The sequence below is a fragment of the Haliaeetus leucocephalus genome, unplaced genomic scaffold (genome assembly GCF_000737465.1).
Source record: "Haliaeetus leucocephalus isolate CR32 unplaced genomic scaffold, Haliaeetus_leucocephalus-4.0 Scaffold858, whole genome shotgun sequence".
In the NCBI taxonomy this organism is placed as follows: Eukaryota; Metazoa; Chordata; class Aves; order Accipitriformes; family Accipitridae; genus Haliaeetus; species Haliaeetus leucocephalus.
Window position 1 is genome coordinate 1,697,905 of NW_010973294.1, and position 12,599 is coordinate 1,710,503.

The 12,599-nt window shown below is 33.4% G+C and overlaps 1 protein-coding gene across 1 annotated transcript in view; it reads left to right on the plus strand.

Moving 5' to 3' along the window:
• The window catches only part of ASPH (aspartate beta-hydroxylase), a 101,833-nt gene that overhangs the window by 22,759 nt on the left and 66,475 nt on the right, over positions 1–12,599 (plus strand). The window contains exons 4-10 of the mRNA XM_010582893.1: positions 4,508–4,597; positions 6,106–6,180; positions 6,672–6,833; positions 8,011–8,070; positions 9,691–9,747; positions 10,264–10,308; positions 11,108–11,143. Coding sequence (XP_010581195.1) covers positions 4,508–4,597; positions 6,106–6,180; positions 6,672–6,833; positions 8,011–8,070; positions 9,691–9,747; positions 10,264–10,308; positions 11,108–11,143 — 525 coding nt within the window. The remainder of the gene's footprint in view (positions 1–4,507; positions 4,598–6,105; positions 6,181–6,671; positions 6,834–8,010; positions 8,071–9,690; positions 9,748–10,263; positions 10,309–11,107; positions 11,144–12,599) is intronic.

The window sequence follows — 12,599 nt, forward strand, 5'->3', positions numbered from 1 at the left end:
CTGCTAATGAAGAACAGACCTCAAGAATGAGAAATTCAGCATATTTATATGAATTTGATAAATATGGTAATAAGACAATAATGTTTTCTGGAAATAAGTGTGAACAAAGGCTATATATAAGTTTTTGAAAACTGTTAAGTGTGTACTGGCATTGTAAACACAAAGCAAAAATGTCTGCTGTGAAACTCAGATATGTACATATGTTAATATGCCTGGCTACCAATGTGTATTGAAAACAGAAATGTCAAACTGATACCAGTTACTTCAAGCATACTCTAAATCTGTTGGGTTTTTGCTTTTTGGTTTGTTTCTTTCTTTCTCTCTGTCTTTCTTTCTCTCTGTCTTTCTTTCTCTCTGTCTTTCTTTCTTTCCTTGTATTAAAATGCTATTTTCTTGATGTGGGGATGGAAGTAGAATGTTGTATACCAAATGCAAGTCTAAAAGCAATATTAAGAGGATTATCTGGACACATACAGTCGAAAATCACAAGAAAATACTTCTGTTTCACAAAAACAACCAAGAGGAGCATTAATAGAATGTATTGTCACAGGGACTTAGCAGGAACTTAGCAAATAAATGTAAATTATTCCCTGCTAGTCTTTCTTCCCCTAAGTAGACGGAGAAAACTATTTTATACACAAACACTCAAACCAACTTCAGTGTTGCGTTTTTTTAGGATACTTCAGTGTATACTCAACCAAAATGTTGCAACACTTGTTTATTGATTTTGTGACAATATGTTCTGCTTTTCTTCCTTCCTTCCTTTGTTTATTTTTTAGCTATCTTTAGGTCTGAAAACTTGATTCATTGTCACTTTTCAGTTAACTGTGTCCAGATTCTTCCCAGAAACTTTCCAAGTTTCTGATAATGAATACTTCTGAAAATTAGGCCACCTATTTCAATGTTGATGGGTATTGTTGGATTCCAGTCACCTTTTAAGAAGTGATATGCTGCTAGTACTGTATCCTGTTTGAACTTGATTAGAGAACAGCTTATGTATTTTTGCAACTATTATTTTCTTAAAACAACACTTTTCAAGTACATGATACTTCTGTAAGCAAGCTCCTGTGTTATTTCACTCTTAACTTCTCTATTTTTAGCACTGAGGAATGATTTATCCAGCAGTCTCATTAGAATAAAAAAAGTTACAAAACATTTCTGCAGGAATATTTCAGTATGTTATTGAATCTATACTTGCTTTCAAGTTTATACGAGAAAGGAATATTTTCTAATTTTACTAGACAAATAATATCGTTTAGTATATTGAAATATTAATTGCACAATAAAATTACACAAGGTTCAGAACAAAATTTGTAATGAAAGTTGAAGACTTGTTATACTGCAGTATTATTTTAAAGAAAACAAAACTAATGAGTGAAATTGAGCATGAGTATATGCATGTGGGTGGTGGTGTAAGATTAAAGTCCTGAAGGTTGATTCTGTTTGTAGGTTTGCTTAAATTTTGTGTATAACAGTTGGCAATACACTTATCTTGGACTTTTGATACAGCACATACATGTCTCTGTAAGATGCTTTGATCCCTAGAGGTATAAGATGCTGTAATAGGGTAAGATATAATCTGTTGGGGGTTTTGTTTGTTTGTTTTTTTTCTTTTTTAGAGGAAACTTAGGAAAAATAGTTCAAATGAAAGCTGTAGAAAATAGCACAGTAGCTTAAGATTCTAGCTGTGATAATTAAAAGAGATGATAGACAGAGCTATTGTCTAAATATTTATATATGTGCGAAGAAGGAGGGAAAAGATGTGTGTGTTATGAACATTATAGTGCTTAGCAAAAAACTTGACAGAATGAAGATCTAATAAATGCCCTTGCATAATGAGCATGCCCTTTTAGGTTTCAGTGATGATAGACGTGTTTATTCATCTTTGCTCTGATAAGTGTTAAGACACATATTTGACAGAGGAGCACTTAAATCACACTTCTCAAGAATGGTGGATTTTTTCCCCCATAATGTGACAGAAGTTGTAACTGTCTGGGAGTGAAATTTGGAATGAGTTGCCTTCCTGATTAACATATTGTATCTATGACCCAAAGTTTATCCGGTTCTGAAAAAGTTTGGTGGTTTTGTTTGTTTTTCCAAAGAATGTTTTATTTGAGTAGCACTCCAGGCTATACAGATACCCATACAATAAAATGAGATTTTTGGCCCAGAGATCTGTTGTGCTGTTGTATATCTCTATGGAATATTACTGTCATTCAACTTAACATGGCAAGTTACCACATAAGCTCAAAAAATGTACCACACAAGTAAAAACTGAGTGCAAATTTATTTTAATAAAAAGATAAGAGAAAATAACTTCTTGCAAAAAGTAAATGACTTAACATATTACATACTCGACAGGATTGGAGTCAGTGATAAACATGACAGATGTGTATGAAAAGCTTGAAAGCAAAGTTGAGAAATGCTCAAGCAAAACAAAGAAATACTCTTGCTAGTCCCTTCTTGCCTTTTACACACCCTAAATGCTTGTTGCCTGTGGAATATCAACTATCTTTTGAAATACTTTGAATCCATTTATTGTTCATGAATCAGAGCAGGTAGTTGTCTGGAACTGGAGATGTGGATTATCGGAGGATAAGAGGACTTACTTAAAGATGTGTAAGGGAAGTGAACTGTATTTGTGAAAAGCAGGGTGGCTGTTTCTACACGTCCAGATTCTGAAGTGTGAGACAGTGGCTAATATAACTGGTTTTGTCTCCATATGTATTTAAAGATGATTGCAGAAGGAAGTAACTTACTCTTGTAGCCATTAATATTACTGCAGCAAAAGATGAATGTAGGTCTTAATATTTTTTAATATTTCAGGGTTTTTTTAATGACACAGAAGAAAATTGGAAAAAAAATGAAGTGTAAATTTGGCTTTTTTCTTCTAACTTCTGATCTTGACTCCATAGCCGTGGACTCTTAGTTACAGTAAATTTAGATACAGCCTAACTGCTTAGCTTCGTGTAATTTAAATAACATAAAAATGTGTAAGTAGAATTAATTCTATTATTCCTGGTCCCATTACTTACATAGGGTAATGGAATATATATATACATGTTTTTCTCACGATGCATAAAATAATAAAATTTATGTAATTTACACAAAGTTGTTTTGAGGCATACTAGTCCTGTTTGTATTGAGATATGTTTGACTCCAGTAGAAATGTGGTAATTATTTATTTATTTTTTTAAACTTTACTGACTTGAAATATAATACTTGTTCCACTTAAAGTTACTTTTACAAGATTGTTAGCAGTACAGGAGTGTTCATTACAGTGTAGCCTCTGCTTTCTTAAATATTATTTTTCTATTGATTTCTGTGCATACAGCTCTTGAGAAATTAATTTGTTTTGGGCAGTATATGTGTGTGTGTGTTCATTTAAGAAGGTAGTTTTATCTTAATTTACCTTGGAACTTAAATATGCAACTAGGAAAAATGATGTAGGATTCTAGCAGAATTCTGTTTGGAAGGGACTTCAGGAGATACTTATTCCAACATCCTGCTCAGAACAGGGTCATCTCAGAGGTATGACCAGGTTACCCTGGCTGTTATCCAGTGTGGTCTTTAAAACCTTCAACGGTGAAAATGCACAACGTCTCTGTGTAGCCTTTTCCACTGATTTGACTGTCCTCATGGTGGAGGTGGAGGGGGTGTGGGTGTGGGTGTGTAAGTTTTTTTTCTTATACCCAGTCTGAACCTCTGTTGTTTAAGTCTTGCTTGAATCCTTCCTAAAGGATAGTTGAGAGTAGGATTAGGCTAATACTATATACGTTGTTTCTTGAAGATGTGGCATAATCTTCCGAGGCTATGAATTATCTTTCTCTCTTACCGTGGTGTTGATCATTGCTGTTATTGGTTGCTTTCTTTTCATTGTGTTTTGATCTAGAAAGACTTTGTGGTATAGGTAGTAAGCATCTTAGTAGTGAAATTCCATCAGTCATACTTTTTCTGTAGTAATTTAGTTGTCAAAAGAAACTGGAGATTGAGATTACCTTATTTTGAAGAAACTACAGTTCTCCTCATCAGATCTTCTACGATTTAACATATGAATTTACCTTTTCTCATTCTGCGCAGCATTTTATAAAGTTCAAATTAGTTCTTCATAAAACCTATAAAATTGATCATATGAAGCACTTTTTGCCCAAAGAGAAAACAGTGAGAAAAACCTGCTGCCTGTTTTTCTTCTGGATACTGAATAGATGTTGAGAATAGCATAGTCATTTGTTCAGTTACTTTGAAATAAAGGCAAGTGCTAAAATTTCTGTCCCTTTTTCCCCCTCATTGTATGTTTGTCTTCAAAACATATTCGATTACTATCTGAATACACTTTAGGTTTTGTATATATCACTGTATATTAGGACAGCCCTGTAATTGTGATTAATTGTTTGAATACATTTTGGAGAGTTTAATGTCAGTTAATTTAATTGAAACAACTTTTTTAGTTTATAATTGAATCAGATCAAAAAGAGCATAAAGTTAACTTTATAACTGAAAAATGCAGGCCTTAAAGAAAGATCTGTCCCAGCACAGCCAACATCACCAGAATCTGAGGAGACCGTCCAGCCTGCTGAGAAGTCATATGTCGAATCAGGTAAGGCCTTTCATAAACCATAGGTGAAACAAAAGACATGATGCTTCATTTGAATTTATTTCTGTTTCCATAGCATGCAAGCTCATTGTGGGTTTTTTGGGGGTAGAAAAAATAAGTCTTTCATCAATTTTATTTGTTGCTTATCCACTACAGTTTATTTAATGGGAATCACTGTTGATAACTTTTTATATAAATCACTGACTATGAAAAGTTTGTAATTCAAATGTATAGAAGGCACTCTTGTCAGCTCTCATGTTTACCATTGGAACCATATCACATCAGAATAACTTTCTGCTGATGTACAGTTCTGGTTTTGATACGTATGCAACAGTATACGCAATCAGAATAACAGCAGATTCTCCACCTTAAAAAACCAAGCAAACAAAAAAACCCCAACAATCAACTTCATAAGGTTAATCAAATATTCACTTTTCCACTAAAACCAATAGTATATCATAAATACAGGTTCTACTGTTGAAAAAAAAATGTTTAAACATTTTAAAAGCCCCATAGTATTAGTAAAATTTATTAGGTTTAAGAGGTATTCAAGAAAAAATATTTTTACACATCAGGTTTCAGATATGTGATTTGCATTTTAGTGTTATTCAGAGAGTACATATTTCTTCTTGTTCCTTGAAGAGCCTTATCCTGCTTGATGTTTATGTGAACTTAACAGAATAACCCACAAATGTGGAGCATACAGTCAATAAAATGGATTATAGAGTTTTTTAAAAGACTTGCATTACGTTTCTTAATTTGTCATTTATAAAATACATCAAGTTAAGATGTTGTTTCCTTTTTTTTTCTTTCTTTTTTTTTTTTTCTTTTTTTTCTTTTGACTGGTACCATTTTGGAGCTTTATTTGAAAAATGCAGCTGTGATTTGGTTTTGTGCTGTTGGGTTTCTCAACACTAATTTCAGGACGTTTATACAAACAAATTCCTGTTATGTCCTGGGCTGGTGTGTTAGATGACAGTCACTTGTCCCTGAAGCCAGTTTGTGATTTTATTCTGCTATGAATTGTCAGGAGAAGACCTTGATATTGTAATGTTAGTATGTATTTTCCCTGTTTGTAAAGCCAACAAAACCCTACTTCTGCAAGTGACATTTTGTTGTCAAATATGACATACTAGCGCTGCTGCCTAAATTGTAGGAAAGTAATGGATGAAAGTGTTAGTAAAATAATTACTTAGAAGAGAATTCTTGGTTTGAATAGTTATCTGAAGTATTAATGTTACATGTGCAGAAAATGCAGTGTAGATAAATTCTTCCAATTCATCTTCAGAATGCATCTGATATGATTGATGCAATACTTCCCATACTGGAAAGTAAGCAAAACCAAATTGTTTTTGTGATTGTGAGTTGTAGAGGTTCACCAAGTCAATCTCTACAGAACTTTACAAATTGAATAAGAACTTTATGGAGGCTATTAAAGCTACAAGCTTTGAGCTAATGTTTAGACTTTGCCTTTTGCACTTAACCTTCACTGCAATTTATAATCCTTTTAGAGCACAAGAATGCTGATGTAGAATTGGAAGAGGAAATTCAGTCTGTTCTTCAGGAAGCTCTCCATTCCCAGCCTGGTAATGCATTAACACTTAGAAATCACTGAAGAATTTATAAATACTGCCATAGGCTAGACGAATCTCAGAGTCTGGTTTTGGTATGCACTTAAAGTACTTTTGCTTGCACAAAACTTTCTAATAGGCTAATTTCTCATTTTCAAGAAAATTCAGAAAGTTCAGACACCAAATCCTAAAACTGTGGCCTCTTACCCGGAGGTGTGTGGCAGCAGTAGCTCAAATCAGTCAGCTGACAAAACTTCTTCAAAATACTGCATAGTATGCAAGAATGGGTAAACAGTGATGGCTTTTACTGTGGGCAAAGGCAGCACTGGCAAGTCAGTGCAGATACTTTGGGTTTATACTGCTGGAAGGTTCAGACAAGTCATCTGTCCCTGTCCCCTTTGGGGACTAGTTGAAAAACACAAAGAGTGTGCTGAGGACTGAATATTTGCTGCTAATAGAATTTACCAAGGAGTATGTATTCTCTAACAATCTGTATTATTGATTAGGAGGGAGACATGAACATGTAGATGAAAGTGTAAATGACCAGTGGCAAGTGAAGGAAGAAATACATGGAGAAACTTTTGAAGCTCCTACAACAGATGACTTGCTCAGAGAATTAGAGAATGAAATGGTAGAAGCATATGAGACACCAGACTCCGTTCAGAAAGGTATCTGAATGACTAAATATATTTAAAATTAAATTTTGCCAAAAATAAGAACAAACGGAAATACGTCTCATTAAAAACTTGACTCGTAGTTTCTACTTGCAATAGAGTCTTAACAAATGTCAACCATAGCAAGTATTATTTAGCAAATAAATATTTTTTTAATCAAAATGGGGTATTTTAATGCCATGTGTTTTGGAATCCAAGTTATTATATATTATTGTTTAATTACTGCTATATTAGCTATCAACAAAACAAATTAATCTGTCCTCCACATATGCATATCTCCTTCCAATAGAAGGACTTCTATAATATCTGTATGGACTCTGCTTCTGGACTTTCTAGTTTATTAAACTAAATTTAAGAGTTTATTAGCACAGCCTTTTGTAGACAGACTTACTCTCACTCTACTTTCCTTCTAATGTGACTGTCTTAAGAGAATGTTACACATGAACCATATTGCAAGTCTTGCTGAGAACATAATAACGTATAAAGAAGATGCTCATATCCTGCTGCCTTGGGGCATTGACAGGATGACAAAAATTGTTTGTAATCAAAATATTAAAGCAGAGTTATATGATCTAAATCCAATTTAGGGAAAAATATTTCTGAATGCTTTTTATCTGCACTACTGAAAAGTTTACATATATCTTACCTCTTTTTGAAAAATGCATGTAATGGATGTCATCTAAAAGTTTTGATTGCTGGAAGTACATGGGGATTCTTTCGCCACAACTGAAGTAATTCTTTTCAGTCTGGGTCTTATACCTCCTTGTTTCTGTATCTCTTTTATTCATCTACAGTGCAAGTTAAAGTAGGGAACAGAGGAGAAATTAAAATTCCGGTTACTTTAAATCTTTAAAGTTACTATTAAGAAGGCAAAGTGAATATGTTCTACTTTGTTTACATTTACACAGAAATGTCTGTGGAGAGTCATCTTTTTTTGAGCAAGTGTGTATGGAGTTTATGTGTGTATACATATTCTCAGTATTATGTATAAGAATAAAATAAACTGTGCTTTCAATCCATATACATATCTTTCTGTCATTAGAAGAAATTTGCTTAGAATTTCTGCTTAGAAATTTGACTCTATTCTTACATAATATTCTGTTATAGGGTTTGCTGTATCATGTATTGATTTAAAAATTTTAAAATTTGTAAATACGTGTTTGTTTCTCAGATGCTGATCTTTTGGCAGATGATCTTCGAGCAATGGAGCCTGAACCATATGAAGCTCCAGGTAAAATTTTGTTTTTCCAAACTCAATAATATTGATTTTCTGCCTAAATGTAGCAAATTATACAAGAAAGCAAAATAGAAAAGATTAGACTAGTTGAGGAATATATAATTTTGAAAATTTTTTTTTCTCCAAACAACTATTTTTGATTGTCTTGGATATTTTTACTTTGACTGAGATGACTCTATCATATTTGCTATTGCAAATGGTTCTTAAAAAGAACAGATGATAGGTATGGAAACTTTGCTTTCATTGGTGCAAAAACTTAATTTTTACTTTTCTATGTGTTTTTGTCTGTTGTGTATGATTGGGATCTGGATAGGCAAGAGATCTGTGGTTGTACAGTCTAAGAAAGTGAGAATGAGATTTATTGTTTATATTTACTGTCTTCCAGTCTACATTGCTAAGGTTCGTCTAGTCTATTATTCTTGACATTAGTCAGAAACTTGTGTTCTCACATGTAACCTGTCACCTTTCAGAAGCATCCAGTTTGTAACCTTTCCTTTAGGAGTGTTTGTTTCTTTATGGTCGACTATACTATCAGAGAGTGAGTCAGCACCAAAGACTTCATTCTGAAGTATCCTTGCACTGTCTTTCTGCACACCCTAATTCATCTTTAAAGCTTTTTGAAATTTTGCCTGGACTAATCCAATTAGCTTATAGTCATCTTCATATTGCGCTTGATGTCACGTACAACGGCATTAGCTCATCTTTCCCATTATGAAGAAACATTAGGTGGATATTACAGTTTCCCTGCTATCTGATAAGTATTTTCTTCTGGATGCTAATACTGTTTGTTTATAATACAGGCAGCCTCTTCCATTTACACTAGACATCAATTTCTGTTTGGACTAGGCTTCTTATCTTTGGCTCAATGTTAGTTCTGGACTTTACAGTCCTGTTCGATGCCAAATATGACAGAAAAATTATTTTATTTGTTTGATATAACTAAAACTGCTTCTTCCTACCTTTGTGGGAGATCACTGCTTTCCAGTTACCAATTTAGAATCCAAGCTGTGATGCTTGCAGAGTAAAAGGATAGTTACTTTACCTACAGTACCATGTGTTGTCAGTTGTAACATAACTGAGTAAATTAATAATGTCACAAAGAATTGTAGCCACAGAGGAAAATAATCCACTTATTTAGCTAGGCAATGAAAAAAAAGTAAATTGCTCTAAATCTGTGATTCTAGAAACAAATGTACATACTTCTCAAGGTCTGATTTCTGGCTCTTATCTTGCCATCTGTAAATCATCACCACTGGTCCTCCTGCACATTAGTAAAGAAGCTACTTTAGAACGTTGAGGATAGGGGAAGATTGCATTTTTAATTCTTATTAGAAGAACTGTTAAAAAACATTGATGGAGACTAATGGCTCTCGTGGATCTAGTTTTCACACAGAGAGTATAACAGAGGACTAGACGAGAGAGTGGCCCAACACCTTCCATTAGATTCCTGTGTGTCAAGTTGCAAGTATCTGTAAGGTTTTAATTTGTCAGTTTTCAACTAAGGAGCTACACTTAGCTATTAACAGACACGGTATGGATGCAAGTTAAAATAATTGAGTATTAAAAATATTTCATATTTTTAATTTTAATTTTTTTTTCATATTTAATTTACAGTTTCATATGAACATGATATGGATGTGGAAAAGACAGTAAGTGATCCAGAAGCTCCAGGTTTGTAAATTTTCATGACTTCAGATTATAATATAATCACTTATACTTTTTTAAACATGTTTCAAAGTAATGTGTCATATTGACCATTTCATCACAGTTTTATTTTCAAACAGCTTTTCAGGTAGTTTCATATAAGCCTGGTTTTTGTAGGTGTGTTACCGTTACATTTATGAACACAACACTCCACAAATCCAATCCACAAATACATAAGTAACTTGTTCTGTCAGGAGTCTTCCAGTATAAGCAGTGGATTGTCAAAGACCTACTTGTATTCCTTATTTTAAGCCTAAATACAAATACATATGAACTTATTATATAGTGTGACTTGCAGTGTAGTTCTGGATGTGTTTTACAATGCAGCTGTCACTTTCAAATAAAACATTGTAGTATTAACTCAGTATGTTTAGTTCTGTTATTCTTGAGTGAAATATGTGACTTTTTTAACTTCTCTTGTGCTATCTAGCTGTTGCATGAAAATTTGATTAGAATATAAAATATTAAATATTTTTATTTAAGGTGACTCTGACCTAATGTTAGAAGATGCTATGGAACATTACACAGGTACAGTCCAAAGTCTTAGTTCTTTTGATTGAAGTTTCATTTAAATTTGGCCCCAAACCAAGACCAAAAAAAACAAAAAAAACCAAGAAAACCAACAGTGGAGCTCATAGATAGCATCAGTTCCTTAGTAAGTTATTACATCTATATTTTTATTTACATTTTGAAAAAAATACAAAGACCTACATGAATGTTACTTTTCTGTAATGTCAGCCAAATGCACAGAATAATATTTTGAGGGTTAAATTTCCAGGAGAATGGATGTTTGTATTTTAAATTGCATAGCAGTGTTTCTGTGGATAAAAAAAATAATTTAAATTTGCCAAAGATGTTGAAGTTAGTGGGATAAGTGTCAGAGAAAAAGTAGTATCTTTAATTTTTTTTATTTTTTAAAAAGCAAGCAAGCCATAACAAGCAGGTTACAAAATTTCACTGTAGAAGTTTGCTGTATGTAGAAATGATTTATGAGTATTTCCATTCTGAATTGTAGGTAATTTGTAGATGAGTTCATGAGCTGTATAAGGAGAGCCTACTGTTATGAACTGCATAAGAAAAACCTACTGATACTGCTTTATCTTTTTTAAGTCTATCTTGTGATGCCAGAAAATGATTTAGTTCTTCTCACAGGATCTTTTAGAAATCTTCACCTTTGTTGAACTCTTATTAACTTAACAGTATAAAATACTATAGTTTTGAATATCTTTTTTGTTCTAGATAAACTTGACACTGTATTATTTGTGCGTGTGTATTGTCTTAAAATTCCATGAATTTTCATATTGATTTTTTTTTTTTCTTCAAACAGAGGATAGAGTGCATGGTGATTATAATGAAGACCATGGTATGACAACTGCTATAGATAGTGAAATGACAGTATCAAAGTCTATCATTAATAGGAAATTGAAATTACTTTGTGTTAAAATTTTCAATGCAAGTTCTCAATTAAGGTTTGGGGGTTTTTTATGTTCAAACCCCCTGAGTATGTAAGCAATCAATCGATCTTTAACACTGGAACAAGTGTAGAGCGTGCATATAGGTTATATTCCCATATTGGTCCTTTTTGTTGTACTTTGTGCATATGTGGAATAAGAATGTTGAAGACTTTGCATGCCCTTTTTCTTATGAAACCCTGGCCAAGTCAGCTGTGGTTCATTGCATCTGGATAGCTCAGTGTTACCTTTTCATCTTGTCCGTAACAAGCAGTTCTTTGGAGATTATTCTGTTTTAGTTTGATTTGGTTAATGATTGCTGAGACTGAATCAAAAAATTAATGAGAAGACAACTAGTGGTCAGTCTTGAAACAAAGGTATGTGGTTGTAATTCCTTCTGTGACATCCTTCTAGGGACTATCATACTTCAGAAAAGTTAAGTGTATCTTCAAAGCACTCTTGTTTATTTTCCTTGTTTATGTAACCCAAGCAAAGAACAACAAATCTTAACGTCAAAATATTTGAGACGAAAACCTTGAGGTTCATTCTTCGTCATTAGGAGGGAAATTCTGACATCCACCTTTGGGATAGAAGTCAAAATCCCATTGAAGGATTTTCAGTGGCCCTTAGTCCATGTCTTTCTCAGTCTGCAGAAAAGAATTATTTGCCTCAGCAGTGATGACCTTGATGAAATGTGTTGGCATCAATAGGATGGAAAAGCAAGAGACACCTAGCTTTTCCCCTGGGCTTATTGTTTACTCTCCTTACTTTACAATCAGTTCCTAATCAAGAATCACTCTCTTGCTTCTCACACCTAGATATGAAGGAGAAGTGCAAATTTAATCTTTACTTTTCATGCTCCTTCATATGTAGTGGTGACAGGAACAGAGAACACTTCCACAGTCCCTAGGGGAAGAATCATCTATACCTGCTTTAGGAGTAGAGATGATCATGGAGGTTCCCAAAGTAATTTGCGTCAGTTTTTCATAGAGTCCGTTCCAAAACCATTTCATATTCTGCAGTCTCTTCTGGCGCCCTGGCACAATAACAGTTAATAACTCTATTTTGTGATTAATCTGTGCTTTGACAAGCAGTGGTTTCATGTGTGATTGCTACTGTGTGCTGCAATGAGAGTTTTAAATAGTATCAAATAAATCAGATTTAGGTTTTTTCCTACTCTTTCTTTACTATTCTAAATCCTCTGATTAGGCTGATGAAGAGAATAGAAAGTTCCATTCTTTTTCTCAAAAGAAAATTCCAAGGTAGGACGTGTTTGTCAAAAAATTATTATTCTTGGCTACTAAATTGCTGGGCTTTTTTATGTAGTGAATTGTGCCTGCAGTTCAACATAATCTGTGACAAACTGCT